Raw genomic sequence first — 26,628 nt, forward strand, 5'->3', positions numbered from 1 at the left:
TAGTGACAACTCCATCCTTTAAATAACAAAGAAGCAAACAAGGGGAAATTCTATTCTGGATCTGCTTCTTATCAATAGGGAAGGAACTGGTTGCTGGAGTAGAAATGTCCAGGAAGGCAACCAGGATGGTGAAGGGCCTTAAATCCATGTCATGTCACATAAAGATCAGTTGAAGGAAGTGGTTATTTTAGCCTGGAAAAGAGAAGACTCTGGAGAACACAAGAGCAGTCTCCATTAATCTAAAGGTTGTCATGTACAGGGGGGGAATCAGATTTATTCTGTTAGCCCCAGGAAACTGAACCATGAAAATGAGTACATGTTGTATGAGGTAAAATTAGATTAAATGGAAACAAAACCATCATTCGGCCTCTCCAAAAATGAGTTACTTCAAGAATTGATGAGTTTTCCTTCTTTGGAGGTCTTCAATAAAAGGCTGGATTATGTTGAATATGTTGAATATATTACAGGGAAAATTCTTTTTATGTATGGGTTGCACTGGATGACAGCTAAGATCCCTTCCAATTCTAAAATTCTGTGTTTCTGTACATTTAACTCACAAAAAACCTAGTCACATAATTTTTGTTGTTCAGTCAAGTTTAACTTTTCATGACCCCATTTGGGATTTTGTTGGCAAAGATACTGGCATGGTTTGCCATCTCCTTCTCCAACTAATTTTACAAATGAGCAGCTAAAGCAAACAGGGTGAAATGGCATACCCAGTCACACAACAATTAAGTGTCTGAGGCCAGATTTGAACTCAGAAAGATGAGTCTTCCTGAATCCAGGCCTGGTACTCTTTCCACTGCTCCACCTAGCTGCCCACATTATTGTACTATTAAAAGAAACATTTAAGCAGAAATAGTTTAGTAATTTGAAGCATGCAATTGAGACCTTTATTTTATTTTTAATAAAAAATATAAATGTACAATGTTCTTTAGAGAAATTAAAATTCTTTCAATGTCCCAGAAATACCATGTAGTTTAAAAGTCATATTTCTTTTTACGCAATATGTGTGTTTAATTTCTTGCAAAATTTATCAATTATGTTATTTAAAAGTTTGCCTTTATTTCAATCAAAATTTTAGATATCTCCCTTATAATAAGCCAAATTAGGTCTATCATAATTGAAAGATGATCAATTGCTAAAAAATGGCAATTGTAAATATTGTCAGTATATTGGTGAACAATGATATAAATTTGCTACAATAAAATAAAGATTATAATAAGGAAAGATATTTTAGCCAACTACATCCAATTCTAAGCTTCACTTTTTAGAACTCATTTAACACACTCTATTGATTTGATGTATAATTTGTACATATGCAAATTGATTTGATGATTAATTTATAGGAAATTGAGAATCCAATGCCCTGTAAAAATACATTTTTCCCAGATCTTTCTAATATAGGAAAGAAAAGTGACATTCATCCAAAGAATGTCATAGTATGCAACATTTCATGTTTTCTCTCTGCTTTTTGCTATCTAACCACATAAGAAATGATAGAATTTTCATAAATGCTATGTTCTTTAACTGAAATGGGACAGGACATGCTCCAGTTTTTTTAATCAATGACATTTATTATCATGCTGTAAAACTAACCAAAATATATTGACAGCACAATCCTTAAAATACTAAAAACAATTCTTTTTAAAGCCAAGGTACCTTCTCTTGGTTCTGTTTGTCCACAAAGACAAAAGCGAAAGTTCTAGAAATAAAAGCAGCATAACAATTCTAATTTACTCTTACATGAATTCCATATATCCTCTATATGAGGGTAAAATTATCAACTTTTGTAAAGATATTATAACAAAAGCTCAAATGACTTACATAACATAGAATTACTGTCAGGGAAGAAATATTTCAAGCATACAGGCACATTCCATCAAAAAAAAACTTTTCATTTTGGAATATTTACATTTACAATACTTATCTGGATGGTATTCAAATGGTCCAGAAATAATGTAAACCAAGTCTTAGGATATTTTGGAAAACATGTGATCAAGTAACCAAAAACAATAAAAACATATCCAGTTTCTAAGACATAAAATTTTCTTCATCTTTTTATTGCTCCAAAACACAAAGATTGGAGGGAAAGGGGAGGAGAGAATTAGTAGTTTACTAATGGTGGTCACATAACACCAAAAGGGCAAACCTAAGTTTGCACTCCAAAGAACACCAGGTTGTTAGGCTCCCTGGCCAGATGAGGTCATACCGTACAGTCCAAGAAGGATACATATTCACTTTCATGCTCCCGTCATGGTCCACATCATCTTCCTAAATAAGATTGATCTTTCCTATAATAACATTTTATAACAAACATTTGATGAAAAAGCCAATTAATAGGGGATAGTAGGCCAATTACATAAAATTATGGTTTAGTAATAAGAGATCAAAACTTCTGATTTAATTATCTAAGAAAGAGACAATGATAAAGGACCTTATCACAGAAGCAGGAGTAGAAAAATTAAATTGTATCTAGTACTTATTTGTTATTTGTTTTAAACAAGTATATTTTTCAAAGATTTTTATAAAGCCTGATTCCTCATACTATACCAAACGCTCTTTTGGGGAAGATAAACCTTTAATAAATGAGGGCTTGGATATGAATGATAAAGGTCAATGGAAGAATTGGTTTCTGTTCCCCCTGGCATCAAACATTTATGGTAGTGATTTGCACAATCAAAACACCCATGTTTGAACCTAATGTGAGGCTCAGGAAAGAGAACTGTGGCTTGGACAGGACCAAAGTACTCATTTACTCTGAGTTTTCCTTGGACACACAAGAGAGAGCATTCCTCTCTGATAGGTATCCATCTGGCTTGAAAAAAGAACAGAAATATAACCATTTTACTGTGCCTTTCTCAGAATGAACTGAATGGAATCTCATGTCAGGAAAGAAGCTTGGTATTTTGGTTTCTGTGGCAGCCATTAAAACTATAAGCAATCTGTATGTCACTTTATTACAGACCTTGAAGCAGAAACAAGATCTTGAAGGACCAGCAGCTAATTTTAAACTATTTTCTCTGAAACAGTCTCTCAAGCTAGTTAAATATGAAATAAAAGTGTTTTAATCTCTCTCTCTCTTTTTCTCTCTCTCTCTCCTCTTTCTCATTCTTTCTTTCTCTCTCTCCCCATGTTTGTGTATATATATGTGCATGTGTATATGTACATATATCTTTCTACATTTAGCAATAACAAAATGCTTACTGCATCTAAATACCTTAAAAGTAATTTTAAAGTTTGATTAATTTATTTACTAATATAAATGAGGAAATTTCAATAGTTTTTATAAATACAGTTGGGGAGGAAAGTGACAAGAGTTTCCAATAGCTTTTCATATGGATTGTCCTTAAGGGTAAAATATAACAGAAAGATCATCATGGATTACAAAAATAGAGGTGCATATAATTATTAATACATATGCACAGTTTATGCTGGAATGATACACAGAACAGATCTGTGGTTCCTGCACGAAATATACAAATCACTCAAATAAAGTTGATGAAAGAAGTTCAGGTCCATTTTAAAAGTTGAAAACTTTTAATTTAGCAAACAGCCTATTTGGTTTCTCTGAATAAGAGTATACAAAAAAACAAAGCAAATAAAGTGACACCAATATACACAATTAAATGAAAAGAACATAATTAACCAATATGGAACTAAGGTGCAAAACTACGGTCTCTTAACTTATTGTCCTCCATGCCACATGGGTTCTTCCAAGCATCACATCATGTGCAAATCTACTGCAGCTATCAACATCAAATGAAAGAGGACTGAATATTTTGAATTTTCTTTTTGTTGAACAGGTCCTTCAACATACATCACAGATTTTGGTCAACAATTGCAGATTAACATATATGACCACTGAACTGTAGGTAGCAAATTAAATTCTAAAGCCCAATCCAGTCCATTCTTCATGTGATTCTGAATGTTCAATTCAGCAACTGATTCGTGAGTGGAAATGATCCTCACCCTGAAGAGGAAAAAAAAAAAAATCAACCTTTAACCAAAGCATTTTAAAACAAACTCCAAATTTGTGATAATCTGCTTTTTTGCTTCAATTAGACATCTACACAAAAAGCAGTTTGTTGATTTTTTAAAAATATATAATTATAGAGTAACAGGTTGAGTTACTGTTCAATTCAATTTTATAATTAAAATGTTTCTTGATCAATTCACTGAAAAACCAATTCTCTTCATACAAGAACAAAACTTCACATTTAAAAAGGAATGTAAAAAATTGATTACTTATAATGTTGTTCTTTTATTACTCCAATGCTCCTAAAGCACCTGGTGGAATGAACACAATTTAAATAAGATAAAAGATCAAACTGAAAATATCTAAAATATCACAAACTTCTTATCTATAAGACAACATTAAAACTTCCCCATAAGGAAGATCAGATAAGGAAGATCTTTGTATACTCAGGTAAAACATGTATTACTATTTAGACATTCAGACCATTTCATCTGCTCATCACAAAAAATGACATCAAAATTTTTTATTTTAATCTAAACTTTTGATTTGGGAAGAGCTAGTCTGCAAATGAAATACTTATTGTGAAACACTTCAATAATTATCAATTTAGCAAATACTGTGTACTTACAAGAGTTGTTATTAGCTTCTATTTTTACAGCCTTGGTATGTCTGCTTGAGTTCTGCTGAGATTTGTTCTGCTCCTCTCCAGTTAGCAGAGCTTTTATTTCAGAGGGGATTTTTCCTTGATCCATTGCCATGCACCACTGCTTGTACTGAAATAAAATATACTTAAGTAAAATTCAGCCAAGTCATATGCAACAAGCATTTATCATGCACTTTCCATGTACAGAGAAATAAAAACAAATGGGAAATATATCAAGAAATTATGACACAATCCTTGCCATCAGGAGGCTTATATGGAGAGGAAAAGATGTCCCACACATAAAACCAATAATTATACTACAAATAAGTAAATAAAAGCACAGAAAAGAAGTTCAAAATGCTAATTAAGATCAAAGATAAAAGCAGTAAGATTAAGAGGGACTTGAAAAGACTTAATGAAAAAAGTGGGACTTTAGCTGAGATTTGAAGGAAGCCAATGCAGCTAGGAGATAAAAATAAAGAGAGAGAGTATAAACGCATGAAGGACAGCTAGAGGAGTTCAAGGAATAGCAAAGAGGCAAGGGTCACTAGACTAAAGAAAAAGTACAGTTAAGATGTAAAAAGACTTAGTAAGTAGTAAAACTAAATAGAAGAGTAAGTAAGGTAAGGGAACTGAGTTATGAAAGGCTTTGTATTTGATCTGGGCAGTTATGGGGGAGCCACTGGAATTTATTGAAAAGTATTAGGCAGGGAATATGATATGATCAGATCTATATTTTAGGAAGATCAATTTGACAGCTGAGTAGAGGATAGATTGGAGAGAATAGAAAGGGAGACTAATCAACAGGTAATTGCAATAGTCCAGGAATGAAGCGCTGAGGATCTGCACCAGAGTCATGACAGTGTCAAAGAAAAGAAAAAAGTAATGCCAAGTATAAAGAGTATAAACAGAAATGGCATTTGTTTTCATGATAGCAAAGAATTGGAACCAGAAGAACTGGCCATCAACTGGGGAATATATATATATATATATATGATGAAATGACATTGTGCTGTAAGAAATGATGAAGGAAATAATTTTAGAGTAACCTAAGACTTTTATGAACTAATATCAAGTGAAGTAAGCAGAACCAGAATAATTTATATGATAATAATAATACTATAAAGACAAACAAACCTTGAAAGATAGGAACACTGCAAAATACAAAGAATCAAAGATCCAAAAAAGTCATAATAAATGATGCTATCCACTCCCAGAGAAAGACAGATGTGGGACTCAGTGCATACAGAAGTTCTTTTTATTCCCCCCAACCTAGCTAATGCAGAAATTTTTTTGGTCTGACTATACATGCTTGTAACAGGTTTCATTTTTCTTGCTCTCTTAGGTAAGAGAAAAGTAGGTGAAGAGGAGAGAATTCAGAACTAAAAATAAAATAAAATTTATTTTTTTTAAAGTAGTAATGACAGTGTTTACCATAGATAGCATATGAGGGATGAGGTGAAAGAAAAGAGTTAAGAAGAGGCTAGACAGTACTTGAAGAAATTAGAAATAGACAAGCAGATCTTTGTCTATGTACACAGAGATGATCATTAAAATCATGGAAGCTGATGAGATCACTGAATGAAATTTCATAGAAGCAAAAGAAAATAAAGCCTAGCACAGAGTTTTAGGAAGATCTTATGGTTAACAAGCATGTCAGAGAAAGAGAGGTCAGATAGGAGAACTAGGAAAGTACAGTGTCACCAAAGACATGAGAAAATAAAGTATAAAGAAGAAAAGTATGATTGAGAGAGTCAAAAACTTCAGGGAAGTCAAGAAATTTGAGAACTAAGAAAATAACCAAAATGAATATCACTCAGAAAGCAATGCAGAGACATGAGATGCATATGAACAGTCTGTAACATATAACAACAAAGAGAAGAAAAAAACATCATTAAAGAATTGTAAGATACAAAGAGAAGAATGGCTGATTCTGTAGCAAGAATGGGAAAGATGGGCAGATAGTCAGAGAATTCCTGTGGTACCCTCACCATAGCAAGAAAAGGCAGGGAAAACCTCTAAGACACTGGAAGGACACCCTATGAGAACTTTGGGGAGGACATGGATAAGACTAGTGCCACAAAATTATATACACATGTATACATGTGCTATTCTGTGCATCATTAGAGGGAACTCATGAATCAATGAGATCACATGTTTACCTTTATAGAGTTCCCCCCCCCCCCATCATTAAGGAGGTGAATCTTCTTTCTATAACACGGGGAAGAATGGGACATATTCTTTCTCATAGGACTAATTCCCTTCCTCTTCAGGCTAAAGACATCTAGCTACACTCTGCCTAATAAAAGTTCAGAAGAAAGCAAAGAATGTTGCGAATTAACAGGACGTTTTTAAGCCAACTGTAAATATTTACATATATTTATACATTTAAGTTCATATACCAAGGCAGTGTGGTATAGAGCAGTATCAAAATCAGTAAGAAATGTATCTCTGCAGGATACATACTGATTTAGAAAACTACAAGTTAACATTATCCATTCGGTATTTTTATTTATTTTGTTAAACATTTCTCAATTGCATTTTTTATGTTAAACATTCCCAATTATATGATTCAAGCAACTGGAAGTTTTGCCTGTGAGTTTGACACCTTTTGACTGTAGTAAATAAAACTGGATTTAAGAGTCTGTAAAATATGAATTAAAATCCAGTCTGGGAAGCTACCAGTTACGTGACCCAGAACAACTGATTTAACCTCTTGCTGCTTCAATTTCCTCATCTGAAAAATGGGAATAATATAATAGCGTACCTACCACAAAGGGTTATTGTGTAGATCAATTTAAAATTTGCCCATTGTATATGATGCTTACTGATGGTTTTAAATATATGCTCCTGACTATTTTAAGGAAAAGTCCATTTATTCCTATGCTCTCAAGTGTTTTTATTAGGAATGGATGTTGGATTTTATCAAATGCTTTTTCTGCATCTATTGAGATGATCATATGGTTTTTGTTTGTTTGGTTATTGATATAGTCAATTATGCTAATAGTTTTCCTAATATTGAACCAGCCCTGCATTCCTGGTATAAATCCTACTTGGTCATAGTGTATTATCCTGGTGACGATTTTCTGTAATCTTTTTGCTAATATTTTATTTAAGATTTTAGCATCAATATTCATTAGGGAGATCGGTCTATAATTTTCTTTCTCTGTTTTCAGCCTACCTGGTTTAGGTATCAGTACCATGTCTGTGTCATAAAAGGAGTTTGGTAGGACTCCTTCAATCCCTATTTTTTCAAATAGTTTATATAACATTGGAGTTAATTGTTCTTTAAATGTTTGGTAGAATTCACATGTAAATCCATCTGGTCCTGGGGATTTTTTCTTAGGGAGTTGATTGATAGTTTGTTCTATTTCTTTTTCTGAGATGGGACTGTTTAGGATATTTACTTCTTCCTCTGTTAGTTTGGGCAAGCTATATTTTTGGAGGTATTTTTCTATTTCATTTAAGTTGTCGAATTTATTGGCATAAAGTTGGGCAAAGTAACTCCTAATTATTGCTCTAATTTCCTCTTCGTTAGTGGTGAGTTCTCCCTTTTCATTTTTAAGACTAACAATTTGATTTTCCTCTTTCCTTTTTTTAATCAGATTTACTAAGGGTTTGTCTATTTTGTTGGTTTTTTCATAGAACCAACTCTTGGTTTCATTAATCAATTCAATAGTTTTTTTTACTTTCAATTTTATTGATCTCACCTTTTATTTTTAGAATTTCAAGTTTAGTGTTTGACTGGGGTTTTTAATTTGTTCCTTTTCTAGCATTTTTAGTTGCAAACCCAATTCATTGACCTTCTCTTTCTCTATTTTATACAAATAGGCCTCTAGAGATATGAAATTTCCCCTTATTACCGCTTTGGCTGCATCCCATACATTTTGATATGATGTCTCATTATTATCGTTTTCTTGGGTGAAGTTATTAATTATGTCTATGATTTGCTGTTTCATCCAATCATTCTTTAGTATGAGATTATTTAGTTTCCAATTATTTTTTGGTCTACTTCCCCCTGGTTTTTTGTTGAATGTAATTTTCATTGCATCGTGGTCTGAAAAGGATGCATTTACTATTTCTGCCTTACTGCATTTGAGTTTGAGGTTTTTATGTCCTAATATATGGTCAATTTTTGTATAGGTTCCATGAACTGCTGAAAAGAAAGTGTATTCCTTTCTGTCTCCATTACATTTTCTCCAGAGATCTATCATATCTAACTTTTCTAGTATTCTATTTACCTCTTTGACTTCTTTCTTATTTATTTTGTGGTTTGATTTATCTAATTCTGAGAGTGCAAGGTTAAGATCTCCCACTATTATAGTTTTACTGTCTATTTCTTCTTGCAGCTCTCTTAGTTTCTCTTTTAAGAATTTAGATGCTACCCCACTTGGTGCATATATGTTTAATATAGATAGTGCTTCATTATCCATGCTACCCTTTAGCAAGATATAGTGCCCTTCCTTATCTCTTTTAATTAGATCAATTTTTGCTTTAGCTTGATCTGAGATCAGGATGGCTACCCCTGCTTTTTTGACTTCACCTGAAGCATAGTAGATTTTGCTCCAACCTTTTACCTTTAACCTGCATGTATCTCCCCGCTTCAGGTGTGTTTCCTGTAAACAACATATTGTAGGATTCTGGCTTTTAATCCATTCTGCTAACCGCTTCCTCTTTATGGGGGAGTTTACCCCGTTCACGTTTATGGTTAGAATGACCAATTCTGTATTACTTGCCATCTTGTTAACCCCGGTTTATGCTTTTCTCCCTTCTTTCCCCTTTCCCCCCCTTCCCAGTATTAAGCTTGTGAGCACCACTTGCTTCTCACAGCCCTCCCTTTTTAGTATCCCTCCCCTCGCCTTAGAGTTCCTCCCCCTATCTTACCCCTTTCCCTCCCAGTTCCCGTATTCCCTTCCGCTTAGCTTATTCCTTCCCTTTTCACTTTTCCCTTCTCACTTTTCAATGAGGTGGGAGAAGTTTCACCATAGATTGAATATGTCTTAAGATTTTTCACTTAAAGCCAATTCTGAAGGCAGTAAGATACCCACTATATTCATCCCCCTCCATTCTTTCTCTCAGATATAATAGGTTTCCTATGCCTCTTCATGAGATGTACTACCCCCACTTTACCCTTTTTCTGATACAATGTCCTTTCCACATCAATTTCTAGAACAAGGTATACATGTATTCTTTATACATCTATATAGTCAAAATATAGTTCCCAAGATTAATCTTTACCTTTTTAGATTTCTCTTGAGTTCTATATTTGTAGATCAAACTTTTTGTTAAGTTCTGGTTTTTTCATCAGAAATAGATGAAATTCGCTTACTTCGTTGAATGTCCATCTTCTTCCCTGGAAAAAGATGCTCATTCTTGCTGGGTAAGTTATTTTTGGTTGCATACCAAGTTCCTTAGCCTTTCGGAATATCATATTCCAGGCCCTTCGATCTTTTAATGTGGATGCTGCCAGATCCTGGGTGATCCTTATTGTGGCTCCTTGATACTTGAATTGGGTTTTTCTAGCCGCTTGCAATATTTTTTCCTTCATCTGAGGGTTCTGGCATTTGGCCACTATATTCCTTGGTGTTTTGATTTTAGGATCCCTTTCAGTGGGTGATCGATGAATCCTTTCAATGTTTATTTTTTCCTCTGTTCCTATGACTTCTGGGCAGTTCTCTTTGATAATTTCCTGGAAAATAGTGTCCAGGCTCTTTTTTTCATCATGTTTTTCTGGGAGTCCAATGATTCTCAGATTGTCTCTCCTGGATCTGTTTTCCAGGTCTGTTGTCTTCCCCAGAAGGTATTTCACATTTTTCTCCATTGTTTGATTTTTTTGGATTTGCTTGACTGATTCTTCTTGTCTCCTCGAGTCATTCAATTCCACTTGTTCAATTCTGATTTTCAGTGAAGTATTTTCTTCACTCATTTTTTAAAAATCTTTTTCTAATTGTCCAATTGAGTTCTTTTGTTCTGTGGAATTTTTTTCCATTTCGCTAATTTTGTTTTTTAGAGAGCTGTTTTCTGTTTCCAGTTCACCAATCCTATTTTTCAAGGATTTTACTTCTTTATCCACTCTCTCTTTAACTTTCTCCAGGCTCTTTTGCCAAGCCTCCCTCTCCTTTTCCCAAGCCTCACTCTGCTTTCCCCATTTTTCTTCTAGCTCCCTTGTGAGAGCCTTTTTAATCACTTCTATGAGGTTCATCTGTGCTGAGGAACAGATGATCTCCTCCTTTGGGGATTCACCTGGGGACAGTCTGTTTTTAGTCTCCTCAGGATTTAGAGTCTGCTCTCTATCTGTATAGAAGCTGTCAAGGGTTAAAGTCCTCTTCAGTTTCTTGCTCATTCTGCCTAATAATCAGAGACAAACTACCAAAGAAAAACAGAAAAAACTGGAGTCTTTCTTTGGGGGAGGGGCTGGGTATGTTATCGAGCTTCCTCTACAGACTGCAGGGGGCAGCAGTGAGGCACTAGCAGGACTGTGTGCGCCTGCGCTCTGAGGTCCCAGAGCGTGCTGAGTCACTGTGGGGGGGGGGGGGGGGGGAGGGGGGAAGGGGAGGACGGCCAGGTCCCGAGAGACTCCAGCTGTTTGGGGTTTTTTTCTTCAGCCCCGGTGTTTTTAGCTTCTCTGCTGGGCTGCTGACTTGCTGCCGGAGCAAAGTATCCAGTCCTGTAGCGAAGCTCTCCCCGCAGAGATGGCTGCAATCACTCCCCACCCCCTCTCCAGTCTGCTCCCGTGCTCTCACTGCCGCTGCCCTCAGCCTGCGCCCGATCTAAAACCGCCCCAGCCCTCCAGTAAAGACAGACCTTTCTTGGCGAATCTCAAGGATGGCTTCTCTTGGTAACTCTTTGTGGGTTTTTTTCAGTCAAGCATTGATTCAGAGGCTTGTAATGAAGTGGATAGTGAGAGAAAGCGCGGAGCTTATGCAACTGTGAGCCTCCTCTCCGCCATCTTAACCGGAAGTCCATTTATGATTTCTTGAAACAGAGTCTCCCAGCCTTTCTTTTTTCTTTTTCTTTTAAGTCATGATTTTCATGGAGACAATGATTTTTAAATATCTCTCCTTTACCTGTCTTCCAATGATCTCTATCCTTTTTAGAATTATAAAAACATTTTGTTCATACACTCATCATATATATATATATATATTTGTACAATAGTTTACTGTCTTATTTCCTCTACTAGACTACAAAAACCTCAAGAGCAAAGATGTATTTATTTTTCTTTCCATATCACAAGACATTCTGTAATCAATGCATGTAGGATAAAGAAAAACTGCTCCTATAAAAATCTTCCCCACATAAAATTTTCAGTAGAACATTAATACTCTAGCACAGTGATTCACCCTATATTAAGTTCAAGTTCCTAAGCTTAGCATATAAAGCCTTCTAACCTTATATCCTCTCTACTTTTAATAAGCCAGTTTTGGTCTCCTTACACAAATCTAGTCCTTCAATCAACAGTTATTACTTAATCTCTTCCACTGCCAACCTCACAAGATTGTTATATGGAAAAAATCCCTATAAATCATAAAAGGTTATGTAAATGTGAAGTACTGTTATTCTGCCTCCCCATGAATTATCGTAGCTCAGAGGATGTCTGGCTAGTGAGACTACACCAGAGTGTCAACCTCATAACCTGCAAAACTTTAATGTGGGCCAAACCAGATTAAAGTATTATAGGAAATGTTTAACAAAATGCATTAGTAATATTAATTTCTCATTTTCTAAGCCGATAGTCAGCCATAGGAATCCATTTCTATTTGAATTTGACACAACTGATCTACATTACATAATATCTAATAAATTTTCTGCTCAGTCATAAATTGAATTTGTTACTCCTTTGGCTAAGTGAATGAAGACAGGCAGAGGATTAGAAATAAAGCTAAAATGAACAAAATAAAAAGGTCTTACCATTTCCAGTTCTTCTCTGAGACCGCAGATGGCTCTTTCCCGACTAGACACTAATTCTTCCAGATATTGATATCTCAGCTTCTTTCTGGCCCTACATTCTCTTGCACTCTGCCGGCTTCTCTCAAGCTTTGCCTTCAAGTCAATTTTGGCTGGTTTCCGACCACGTTTACCTGGTTTCTTTACTTTGCCTCCAACTACCTTCAGAAAGAAAGAAAAAATGTCCATCACTCTCATATCAATATAATTTTCTTTTTTTTGGTGGCAAGTGAGCTAATAAATGTCAATAATAATAATAATAAGGGATCAATTAATAAAATCAAGGAAGTAAATAAAATCCTATCAAATGACCTATAGATGTGAGCCTCACAGATTTTTTTTTTTTAATATCAGATTTTCCCCCTCTAACACACAGGAGAAAAAAGAAAAGACACTTTTATATTATTAAAATGTAACTTTTTTTCCATCGAAGTTATAAAGTTCACAACTTTTTTTAAAGACTAGCTTATCTAGGTACCTGGCTATTGCTGCCATCCTTTATATCTATTCCAGTTCAAAGATATCAACAGAAAGTCACAAATGTTTCATCTACTGATCTTTTTTTAAGGCCAGAGACAGAAGACTAGGTAATTTCTGTAGGTTCAGAGCTTCTCTACAATTCGCAGGTTCCTGAGCACCTTTCCTGTCTTTCCATTTATAAGCCTGAAATCATAAAATCCCAAGACCTTTTAACAAAACATAAATCACCCAGTCTACCTACATACTAGTTACATGAAAATCCTCTTCCAGAGCCCTGACAACTGATTATCCAATCTCACTCTGAACTCCATTAATGTGGAACTCATTATAGTATGAGGCAACCTTTTTTTTTTTTTTTTGGATAGCATTAGGAGAAATCTCTACAGCAAGTTTAACTTTACTCCCTTGTAATTTCCCTACGTTTATTATAATTTTGCCTTCTAAAAAGCCACAGAAAATAAATGTAATCCCCCTTACTTATAATAGCCCTTCACATATGTACTCATAGCTATTGTGTCCCTCATGAAAGTCTTCTCATTTCCAGGCTAAAAACCTCAGTTTCTTTAATGATTCCTTGTTTTACATGGTATAAAATAGTCACAACAATCCTGGTTATGCTCCTCTGGTGATGTTTCTTTAACTTATTGGTATCGTTTAGAAAATATGACAGTTGAGATATAACATAACATTTTATAGCACTCTAACAACTGTTGTTCTGGACACTGCAGTACATTCTCATTCATATAGCCTAAAATTACATTTGGGATTTTTCATTTGTTCGATGTACACAAATAACTCCTACAAAGATTTTAGCTAATTAGAACCAATTTTTTTCATACAAAAAAATTAAACTACAACTATACTGGAACTAAGTTCAAAACTTTATAATTTTCCCTTTAATATTTCATTATCTTTTTGCTTTAGACTGTCATCTAAGAATACTGGGATCTTTTTGAAATTTGTCACCCAAAGCATTACTAATTGGGACATCTAGATGGAGCAATGGAGAGAGCACCAGCCCAAGACTCCAGAGAGCCTAAGTTCAAATGTGGCCTTCAGACACACTCTTAATAGCTGTGTGACCCTAAGCAGGTCACTTAACCCCAATTGCCTGCTGCTCCTCCCCAAAAAGACCATATCATTTATTACTTATTTTTTCTAGATTTCAATCAGCTAAAAAATTGTTAATTTTCCCACATATGTATTCACCCAAGTGATAGATAAAAGATCTGATGAGGAATGGAACAAGGGCAAAAACACATAATAAAACCACTAAACATGTCCTAGAAAATACTGTCCATAAGAATATCATGAGATATTGTCCAATGTCTCCCATAAATCTGGCATTTCTATATATACAGAATCTCCAGATCTTTCAATTATCTTCCTGGTCATTTTTAGATGACATAATTTAGGTCACATTTTAATCCAAAAAGGTAGATTTCTAGGCAAAATGACAGGGAGAACAGTTGCAAATGGTCAAGACTCCTTAAATTAACTGATTCAGGTCTTCATTACTTCTCTTACCCAAACTATCACAATACCCTCCTAGCTGTGAACTGGTCCAAACAATCTAGAAACCAATTGGAATTATGTTTAAAAAAAACAAACTCAAATATCTATATCCTTTGATTCAGTGATCCCTTTGCTAGGGATATACACCAAGAAGGTTACAGAAAGATCTCAGACATTAAAATATTTATAGCAAAAAAGTTTGTAATAGCAAGGAAACAAAGCAGATACCAATCAATTGGAAAATGGCTAAAAAAAAAAAAAAAATTACCACATATGCCACAAATAACTACCACAACATAAATAAAAAGAATCACCACAAAATTACTAAAAGTGAATATTAAAAATTACAAAACATATGCATGACTCCAAAGAAGAGATATGAAAAGACAAACCCACCCCCATTTTCTCATATTAGTGGGAGGTCAAAGGAATGGGACATTGCATAGATTTTCAGACTTATTCAACATATGGCCTGGTTTTACTTCCTTTTTCTTTCAAAAAATATTTATTATATGTGTTGGTACTCTGGAAGGGGTTAGTGGGAAAAATACTGAAAGAAATTCTAGGAATATAAAACACAAAATATATCAATAAATGTTAATTTAAAAATAAAATAAATGTAGCTTAATCACCTTTTATGTCCCACTGTAGAATTTTCTCATGTACTTATCTGAAAACTTGATTTAAAAAGTAATCATTTTTAGAATCACTGGGGAGCAGTCTTCAGAGGCAATAAATACTTCAGATAATAAAAATGGAATCTTAGGATTTGAAGCTGGAAATATTCTGGAAATAACACTTATTTTTCACACGAGGAAAATGAAGCTCAGAGAGTTCCAAGTGACTTGCCCAGTACCATACAAGCGATACATATCCGAACTAAGATTTGAAGCCAGACCTTTGAATAAACTTAAAATGTTAATTACCTTGTTTTGTTTCTGTTTTATTAAAAAACAGTATTACTCAGCTTGACTATTTTCTTCATAAAACTTGATTCTGAATAATTTTTTGCCATTTCCAAAAAATAAAAGGACAAAATTTCACCACCACTGGAGTTATATATTCCCCCAAAGGGGAGGTAGCTCGTATATCATGAAGGCAGTTTTAAAATTTGGGATGGAATGAGAGCAAAAGGGTGATGGATAGATGAATGGATAGATGGAAGGAAGGAAAGAAGGAAGGAAGGAAGAAGGAAGGAAGAAAGGAAGGAAGGAAGGAAGAAAGAAAGGAAGGAAGGAAGGAAGGAAGAAGGAAGGAAGGAAGAAAAGAAGAGAAGGAAGGAAGAAAAGAAGAGAAGGAAGGAAGGAAGGAAGAAGGAAGGAAGGAAGAAAGGAAGGAAGGAAGGAAGGAAGGAAGAAAGGAAGGAGAGAAGGAAGGAAAAAAGTAAGGAAGGAGGAAAGGAAAGAAAGGAAGGAGGGAGGAAGGAAGAAGGAAAAGAAGGAAGGGTAGGTGTGAAGGAGGGGAAAGAAGAACAAGAAGATCAGTCATTCAATTGTTTGTTTGTTTTTAAGTTAAGCAGAAGAAAAGAAAAAGCCAGAAGTAAACAGATAAGCAGGACACTTCTGAAAGTTACATGCTGAATTTATTATATGCTTCAAATAAAAAAACTATTCTCTTCTATTTCATTCTACTCTATTCATATTCTCTTACATATTAACTGTATATAACAGAAGAGTCTCAGTTTCATGAATAATTCTTTTTAATGGTCTACTTTGTATATGGAATTACTTGCTTTATTTGATGTTTAAATTCAGAATAACTTTTTTTAATGATTACCTAGTAAATGGTTATAAGTTGTAGTAAATAGCTGCAGTATCTAGTATTCAGAAAGTACTCTCGGGATAGCAAAGCACTTTACATAAATTAATCTCATTTAATTCTAACAAAAAACTTAGGATTTACTATTATTATCCCTATTTTACAGATATGGAAACTGAGCCCAGTTTGTCCAGCATCACGCAACTCTTAAGTGTCTAAAGTAAGATTTGAACTTAGGAAAAATACAACATCTTAGAAACTAAGGTTTAGAATGATGAGAAATAAGCATATTGAATATAGCTAAGACAAATCTCTAGTGACTTTAAGATTTTTGTTGGGAGGTCAATGAGACAGATTAATAAATTTCAGCGAGTCAAGAGAAATAGGTGGTAATGTACCAAATATAGAATGATCATTCAACAAGCATGCAAAGACTAGCAAACAAAAAGATATCCACCAATTAGATGGCTTAACAGACTGTGGTACAAATATAATGGAATACTATGAAAAATGTAAATAATGCAGAGAACTATTGAAAAACATGAATGGATGTCAAGTGAAATAAGCAGATACAAGAAAATAACATACATAATGATAACAAAAACAAAGAATTGCAACAATAACAAAAACTTCACATTGTAATTATAATGATCATTTAGATATCTCCTTCCCTTCTGAACAGAGGTGGGGCATAATCATTTTGCTGGTCTTTGCATAGCTAAATTTCTTGAATAGGCATTGTGAATTTGCTGCTTGATCATCTGCTTCCTGCCAAACTCAGTTGATATGTTGACTAGTTTTGATGAATTACTTTTATCTTTCCTTATATTTTTTATTCTTTATTTTAAATAATAGCTATTGCTATTATGACTTATTACATATTATCTATTATTCTATCTCCAGGAAGAAGAGAAGGAAGGCATATATTTGCTTTGGTGTTAAAAAGAATGTGTCTTAAAATTGAAGAAGCCTGTCCAGTTTTAGGTTAATGTCCCACTTCAATGAACATGAATCTTATTTCAGGGTCAGTTTATCAGAAGTAAATTAGATTGGGTATATGTTTAAATATAAATCTAGAACAACAGTAAGATTCTAATCATTCCAAAGTAGTTTTGGTTCCCTATAATTTTCAGTTTGAACATTACAATATAATGTTGCTTGATGAATTCACTCATTCTTTTATTCATTCTTTCTTTTTTTGTACAGAACCAGCAGCTATATTTTATTTGCCTTTCTTTCTTCCATCACTAGTCTTTAAAAATAACCAATTTACCACAAAGCAAGATGGGTTAGGCTCTTGAGATGCGAGAAACAGAGATGTAGAAGAGTTCTTGTTCAAAACTGCACAGTGAATCAATGAAAGAGACAAGAATGATTCCTGATTTCTTGAGATTCTAAGTTTCTATATGGACAAAATCAGGTGACTTTTGTATAAAAAGAGCAATAAAAAATACAGGTCTGTGAAAGAAAATTCTTTTAACAACAAATAATTTAATTTTTTTTTAAGTTTAAAAACACAATTTCATTCTTCGATATAGTTTCTCAAACACTGGGATGAGTTCTTTATTTTGCCCAATCTGAAAAAGTAGGTGACAAGTCATTGTTGGTACTGGGGATAAGATGGGATAAATATCCTCCTGACTCTAATTCCAGCACTCTATTTTGACATTTTGTCTCCATCAAGACAATGACAATTAAAAAATTTTTAAATATTGATCAGTAGTATCACCTACCTCTATTGCAAAATGTGTCATAGGAAGACATAAAATGCAGCATGTGACAACAGAGTATGAGCTGTAATGATAAGATACCTTCACTCCTGAGGATGAACTAGCCTTTAACAATTATGACAGATGACTTCTAAGAACTTTTGATTGCTTGTGTCACTAGGACTACAGTGTTCTAATATAATCAGCAAAGGAGGAACAACTTGATCTTCCTGGGTCGCAAGCCCTTAAAAGAAAGACAAGATGTCTCAGGAAGTAGAAAATTAAGAAGAGCCTTCTCTTTTAGCTTTGTATCTATATTAATTGGCAAGATAAAAAACAAATCCATAAGAGGTTTCATCTTTTTTTTTCTTTTTGTAGAAATTTAACAAGATTAAAGTTACAGTAGAAGTATGGAAAACATATTCAGGAAAAGCACAGTTCCAGTTCAAGAGCAAAACAGATCCTTGGAGTTTGTCATCTGCCATGATAATAAGCCCAATCAAAAACAGGTCTGAGAAGCCCCATTTCTTTGTGCACCAAACTTTTTTATGTTATAGAATATGACTTAGAAGGTATACCAGCAATCCAAGCCTTAGCACTCTGGACTACTGAAAGATGATTTCATTGCCTTCTGAGGGGGAAATTAGCCTAGTGAATGGGAATTACTAGGTGTTTCTTCTCCCACAGAGAAAATTTCCCTTTCCTCTTCTGTTGCTGGTGCCATAAAGATGAACTCTCAAAGTGGCCAGTTCTCCAAAGGAGAGATATGCAAGGCAACTAAAACAGAAATTGCTTCTTCTATTTTTTGTTATGTCAAATATACTTTGTTAGGTTTTTCTTCAGAAATCAGGGGAAGCCTATGGATCTCTTATCAGAATAATTTTTTTTTAATTGTCCATGATAAAATACATAGGATTACACAAAGGTTAATTTAAAAAAAGAAGTAATTGGTCCATAGAAAGTACAAGATTTCATCTTTAAAGAAATTTCTTTCTCTTCTGCCAGTGAAATAGAAATAGATTAAAAAGGGGTAGTATAAGTCAAAAATGGAAGGATAAAATGCTTAAGAAAGTAGTTCTTTCTCTATTTAGAGGTCATTATTTACCTCTTGTTTCATCTCTTTCTTATCCGTAAAGAATACAAATTTCAATAGTACTTTTTTAAAAAATCTATCTAAAAATCTACCATACACTAATATTTCCATATTTTTATGTGGAAAATATTTCCTGTTTTCCAGCCTCTTCACTTCCCTTCATGAACCTATGAAAGGATAATTTATACTTGACTCCAAACTAAAATAGTAGATAAAATAAAATTTGTAGAGAAAACTGTGATAAAATTTTGTGGAAATCTGGTATGTGCTATTTAGAGTCCAGACATTGAGTTCAACAGATCATCCTTGGGACCTCAGGAAGGGAAAGGATATCCAAATAAAAAAATATGAAGTTTAAAAGAAAACGAATAGCCAAATGTTTAGGAAAAGTTCAATGGTTTGTGTATTCTGAATTACAATCACACTTTAAAATAATCAACTTCTAATTTTGTTATATAAACTTAATATAACTTAATACAATTTTTGTTATATAAACTTAATATAACTTAATATATAAACTTAATATAATAATGAGATTCTTCTCATTCCCTATATATAAGTTTTTTTTAGAGAAAGAACCTATTTACAGGTAATGAAGAAAGGCAGCCTGGCACAGTACTAAATTTAGTACTGAGTTCAACTGAACCTATGTTCTAATCACCACTGTCAACCGCCTATATAGCACTGAAAAAGCCATATCCTGGACCTCAGTTTCTCAGTTGTAAAACAGGGAAAGAGAAGTGGAATAAATAATCTCTATGGTCCTTTCTAGCTCTAAATCTATGGTCCATGATTTCAAAACAGTTCCTAAGTCCTATCTGAACTTTCATGCATTACAATTCCAAGCAATGACAGCAAAAATGGTGATAGGTGCAATGTGTCCATACCTAATATTGCTTTTCTACATCCCACTGACTTTTACTAATGGGGCTAAAGTTCCATTATTTTTTGAAATGAACTCCATCAAATTACTCAATATTCAAAAGAGAAACTGTCCTTCTTTGGATCACTATTGAGAAATTTAGGTTATTGTCTAATTGCCACAGGATACCTTTAAGACTTTTTGGTCACTTGATATGCTAAATGTATTTTTGTTGTTGTTTTTATATTTTTCCTTTATATAAAAATAATTTTTAATAATTCATTTTTTAAAATGTTGCATTCCAAATTCTTTCTCACATCCTCTCCTCTCTCCTTGAGAAAGCAATTTGGATGCCCCCATTCCTATGCATTCATGCAAAAAACATAGTTTAAAATATTAGCTATGTTGCAAAACAGAGTTCAAAAGTAGTAATGATTATAAAGTTGCTTTTTTTTAAGTGCTTAAATGTGCATTCAGATTCCATCACTTCTTTCAGATAGCTGCCATTTTTCACATTGTCCTTCAGAATTTGTTTGGATCTTGGAAACTAGCATGGCAGAAACTAGGCAAAAAAACCACATACCAAAATAAGGTCGAAATGGGTTCATGATCTAGACATAAAGAATGATATTTGTGAAGAACATATCTGTGAAGAAGAAAGGAATTTGTGGCCAAAGAAGAACTGGAGATCATTACTGATCACAAAATAATTCTGATTATATTAAGTTAAAAAGCTTTTGTACAAACAAAACTAATGCAGACAAGATTAGAAGGGAAGCAATAAACTGGGAAAACATTTTTACATTCAAAGGTTTTGATGAAGGCCTCATTTCTAAAATGTAAACAGAATTGACTCAAATTTATAACAATTCAAGCCATTCTCCAATTGATAAGTGGTCAAAGGATATGAACAGACAATTTTCAAAGGAAGAAAGTGAAACTATTTCTGGTCATATGAAAAGGTGCTCTAAATCACTATTGATCAGAAAAAAACAAATCAAGACAACTCTGAGATACCACTACACACCTCAGATTGGCTAAGATGACAGGAAAAGATAATGATGTGGGTGTGGAAAGACTTGTACACTAATATACTGTTGGTGGAACTGTTACTGTATCCAACCATTCTGGAGAGCAATTTGGAACTATGCTCAAAAAGTTATCAAACTGTGCATGCCCTTTGATCCAGCAGTATTTCTAGTAGGCTTATATCCCAAAGAGTAAAATCCTAAAGGAGGGAAAGGAACCCACATGTGCAAAAATATTTATGGCAGCCCTTTTTGTAGTGGCAAGAAACTGGAAACGGAGTGAATGCCCATCAATTGGAGAATAGCTGAATAAATTATGGTGTATGAATGTCATGGAATATTATTGTTCTGTAAGAAATGACCAATCAGATGATTTCATAGAGGCCTGGAGAGAGTTACATGAACTGATGCTAAGTGAAATAAGCAGATCATTATACATGGCAACAATAAGATTATGTGATAATCAATGCTAATGCACATAGCTCTCTTAAACAATGAGATGATTCAATCAGTTCCAATTGTTTAGTCATGAAGAGAACTATCTACACCTAGAGAGAGGACTGTAGGAACTGAGTGTGGTTCACAATAAAGCATTTTCACTCTTAAAGTTGTTTGCTTACATTTTATTTTGCTTCTCTTTTCTTTTTTTTTTTTATTGGTTTGATTTGGTTGTTCTTATGCAGCATGATAATTATATAAATATGTATGCTATATTGGATTTAACATATATTTGTACCATGTTTAACATGTATTGGACTATGTGCCATCTAGGGGAGGATATGGGGGAAGAGGGGAAAAACTGGAACACGAGGTTTTACAAGGACTAATGTTGAAGAATTGTCCACGCATATGTTTTGAAAAATAAAAAGCTTAAATAAATTTTTAAAAATGAATTTGCTTGGATTATTGTATGTCTGAGAATAGCTAAGTCATTCATAGCTGATCATCTTACAATATTTGTTATTAATTTTGTGCAATGTTCTCCTGGTTCTGCTCAGTTCACTTCAGCCAAGGACCTAAAAGATTCACTTAAAACAAGTTTCATAATGATCATCTTTTAGAGGGGAGATAAAGCAAAAGAAAAGGGAAGTGATCTGTATAAAATGTGATCAGGACCACAGATTTAAAATTCTGCACCCTTAAAAACACTACACTAAAGATCATCTAAACTAAAAACCACCTCTTGTTCTGTCAGTGTGTATCTTTCTTATTGCCAACAACAATCTTAAAAAAAAAAAAAAAAAAAAAAAGGAAAATCTTTGCTTAGTTCCTTGTGCTTCTTGTCTATTTCTGTTTTTCTTTACTTAGTTTATCTCTGTGGTTATAGGGAAGGTCACAAAAACTGAAGCTACTCCCAGAAAAAAAAAAAAGAAGAAAAGAAGAGAAAGAGGGAGGAAGAAAGACACAGAATGACAGAGAGGGAGGTGAATAGAAACAAAGAAAATAAAATAGTTACTCGTTAATATAAAGAATCAAATACAAAGAAGCAACAAAGATTCTATCTGTTCTTTGCCAGAGTTGAAAAAATATGCATGGCCAGACAAAGAAAAAGAAAAATAATACATGTTAATTCAAATCACTTAGAAAATTAATTAGTTCACCACCATGAATTATGATTAAATTTAAATGATATTTAAATCATGTCCCTTTGAAAATTATTTTTAATATTGTGACTCTCCATACTCATTTACTTGTCTTGTTAATTCTTTATGATCTCTCAAATTCATCTCTTCCCCCTGTTTCCATTCTAGCACAGGCATTCCCAACATTACTTTTCTGATTGGGCTCCCTGCCTCCAGAATCCTCCTTACTCTAATTCATCCTTTACCACCAGATTAACCTCCTTATAAAACTCCTTGACTATGTCACGCTTACTTAAGAATTTATAATAGTTTCCCCTTGCTAACTGAATCAAATCCAAATGCATCATTATACCAGTCAAAGCTCACCATCCAATACCCTTCACCTATCAGCCTTCTTCCTTTTCTCTAACAAGTTTTCTGAGATTCAGTCTAACTGGTCTCTTTGACATACTTAATATGCTTATTCCTACCTTTGCTCATGTTTTGTTCTCCTTTTCCTTATTCTTTCCAGTACCCTAAATGTTTTCCCTTTTCCCTCAACAATGCAAATCTTATACTACCTTCAAAGCCCAGTTAAAGATCAACTTTTCTTCCAAGAAACTTTCCCTTCTCAATGACATTTCTCTTTTCTGTACTCTTGCTTAGGGTTGGACATCACACAACATAAAATTTAGAGAAGATATAGTTTCTGACTTCTTAAAATGTTTCCTTTGGTTCTGAATCATGACTTTATACCCATTTACTCATTTGGGAAAAGGAGGTTGGTTAGAAGATCACGAAAATATCAGTCCCTTTCAGCTCTAGATTCTGCCTGGTACAGCAGAGGGTAAGATTTCCAATCTGAAGTGGACACAGAGCTATCAGAAGCAAGTACTTGAAGATCTTATAGGTAATGAATATAGTACTCTACCTCTATTTCCTATGTCATGCATGCTACCCCTAATAGAACTCAGAGCCAACTAAATGAATTTGGGATTTAAATTGTTTTCATTAGAACCATTTCATCTACTGGCCTCCATTATGCTTTGCATTCATGCTGCCTGTTACTCTTTCAGTTTGGCAAAGTGCCTGCAGAAGATACTTTTGAAAAACTGATGCCACAAGATTAGAAACAATGATAATTTATTATGAACATACATTGTAGGGGGTAATAAATGTTTCCAAAGCAACATTTTTATCCAACCATTCTGGAGAACAATTTGAAATTATGCCCAAAGAGCTACAAAACTGTGTATACCCTTTGAACCAGCAGTTTCACTACTAAGTCTATATCCCAACGAAATTTTTAAAAGGGCGGAAAGAACCCACATTGGCAAAAATGTTTATAGTAGTTTTTGTTTTTGTTTTTTTTGGTGAGGGCAAAAAATTAGAAAATGAGTAGATGCCCATCAATTGAGGAATGGCTAAACAAGTTGTGCTATATTTAGATAATAGAATATTATTGTTCTATAAAAAATGATGAACAAGCTGATTTTAGAAAGGCCTGGAAAGACTTACATGAATTAATGCTGAGCAAAACAAGCAGAACCAGGAAAACATTGTATACAGCAACAGCAAGATTTTACAATGACCAACTATGACAGCCTTCTTTAAGATCTCTTTGAGATATAAGCCCAGTAATAACACTGCTGGATCAAAGGTATGCACAGTTTCTATCTAGTGAATCTTGTGGATCACTTCTCGTGTTTTTTAGTGTATAAAGAAATAGGATTACAAATTAAGTGAATTATGTTGCAACATATTATCAAAATATTTTTCTAAAAATATAAAATCATAAAATCCAGGTAAGAACCCTTGATCTAGAGTCAATCTTTTAAAACAGAAACTATCCCCAGGATGGTGCCTACTAAAAGGCACATAATAGTTGGCAAGATGAAAAAAAGAATATTAATAAATCAGTACCTAATAGTAAAGATAAATTTAGATTACCTGGTTTTTACCTAAAAGCAGGAACCAAACTTTATAGAGATGTGAATGATAGATGATAGCACTGGGGTGGAAAGACAGAAAAGATCTAGAGTATGAAGTACAACCCCAGGGGGAAACTTAGTGATCTCTGTTTTTCGTGGAGATGTTGCATGACCAGGAGACAACATGAGAACATCAAGAGGCCCCAAATTTGGCACAATTTTGCTTCATAATTATTAGAGAAATATGTGATGATAATGACTAATTTATTAGTGCTTTAAGGTTTTCCCAAATAATATACCCAATGAAACAGACATCATACCTAATACAATTCTCATTTTACCAAAGAGAAAGTCAAAACTCAGAGAAATTAATTTAACCAGAATGATTTGGCTATTAAATGCTAGACGCCACATTTAAACCATGTTTGATTTCCAAGTCTAGTGATTTCTTTTTTTTTTTTTTAAACAAAGACTATACACATGCCAAAAATCAGTTTTTTACTTGTCAATCCAGTTTGTCTTTACATTAGAAAGGGAAAATCCGAAGGAAAAATAATGATACTATAATCAGACTGCAACCAAAGATGGTCCTACATTTACCATCTCCTCTGAAAGATAGGGCTGAACCCTAATTTATAATATGATACCCCAAAACTCCCAAGCGAGGCAAATGATAGACTATTAGTAGACCTTAGATTGTGACTTGATGACATTAAGAATAATGAAGAGGAGCAGTATGAAAGTGAAAGTCAAAACTTAAATAAGAAACAATAACAAAAGAATTTACATGTGATTCCTGGCCTCCAAAGAATGGATATTTAAACCATATGTTACAGACATGGTAGTTAAGGGAAATGAAGTTTCTAAAAATGTTCATTAGTGGGGTCAGCTAGATGATGTAATAGAGCACCAGTCCTGGAGTAGGAAGGACCTGAGTTCAGATACTTAAAACTTACTATGTGACATTGGGCAAGTCACTTAACCCCAATTGCTTGGGGCTGGGGGGGTGGGGGGGAAGTGGAGCGGAGCAGGAGAGGGGGGAGAAGCACGCATGAGTACACGCATCATTCTTTGAGAGAAGCAGTTTGGAGCTATGCTTAATCTCTAGCATTCTACTAAAAAGAATTACTACAGGATCTTGGCTATGAAAATTCCAAATGCAGCCACAAAGAGTTGGACATGACTGAAATGACTGAATAACAACAAAAGGTACTAAAATATCTGAGAAATATTTAGTTTCCCTAATGTTGGAAAAATAAGACCTAACATTAAAAGTTAACAAGACTACATAGTAACTGTATCAAGTGATATAATAATAAGTAAATGCCTAAAGTCTGGCCTAGTCCAAATTAATTCCTAATCCTGTGATGCAACTTTCTGTCAAGTTTATCCAGAAATGTGCCTATCAGCTTTGTTCCCTTGGTGATGCTATTAGGAATCCATCTATAGTCTGTAGCTGGGTAAATCAATCAATCAAAGCACTGTTGCTAATAAAGCCAAGATCACAGTCTATCAATGAATGAAGCATTTAACTCTGTTGTTTATAGTTGCAACCCTATCTCCCAGCTTTCAAAAATGTGTTCTGTAATGAAAAGTGAAGAGATGGATGGATGAAGAATAACAGTAGGAAAGAAAAATATATACCAGTGAACTATTAGAAAAATAATTCAAAATATCTACTTCACTAATAGCTTATAGTTGCATTCTTTATAGACAAATCACTGATCTCCAAAAAATAATACCAATGTTGCAACCTAGATGTTCATTTTTCTTCCTTCCTAGTTGCTAACCCCCCCCCCTTTTTTTTTCCTTCCTACTATTATCTTTTCAAAAGAGGCAACACAGATAAATGGCTAGATTTGGAAGTCATGAAGCCATGAGGTCAAATTCTGCATCTGGCCCTTACTAGCTATCATTCTGGGCAAATCACACAACCTATCTGGGCCTCAATTACCTCAACTAAAAACAGGGTGAACACCTGTAGTACCTACCTCACCAAGTGGCTATGAGGCTCAATTGAGATAATGTATATATATTTTGGAAAAGAAGTATCTGTGTCAATGTTGTCACTCTATGACAACAACAAGTCTCATATAAAAAGAAGGAAGGGTCAGATTAAGG

General features: G+C 34.0%; 1 protein-coding gene across 1 annotated transcript in view; it reads right to left on the reverse strand.

The window, feature by feature from the left end:
* Nucleotides 1-911: 911 nt before the first annotated feature.
* CREBL2 (cAMP responsive element binding protein like 2) overlaps nt 912-26,628 on the reverse strand; it is a 31,324-nt gene continuing 5,607 nt past the window's right edge. The window contains exons 2-4 of the mRNA XM_052000125.1: nt 12,534-12,731; nt 4,608-4,752; nt 912-3,973 (exon numbers count right to left, since the gene is read on the reverse strand). Of these exons, the coding sequence (XP_051856085.1) occupies nt 3,969-3,973; nt 4,608-4,752; nt 12,534-12,731 (348 nt within the window). The 3' untranslated portion in view covers nt 912-3,968. The remainder of the gene's footprint in view (nt 3,974-4,607; nt 4,753-12,533; nt 12,732-26,628) is intronic.

Source organism: Antechinus flavipes, chromosome 5 (genome assembly GCF_016432865.1).
Source record: "Antechinus flavipes isolate AdamAnt ecotype Samford, QLD, Australia chromosome 5, AdamAnt_v2, whole genome shotgun sequence".
Taxonomy (NCBI): domain Eukaryota; kingdom Metazoa; phylum Chordata; class Mammalia; order Dasyuromorphia; family Dasyuridae; genus Antechinus; species Antechinus flavipes.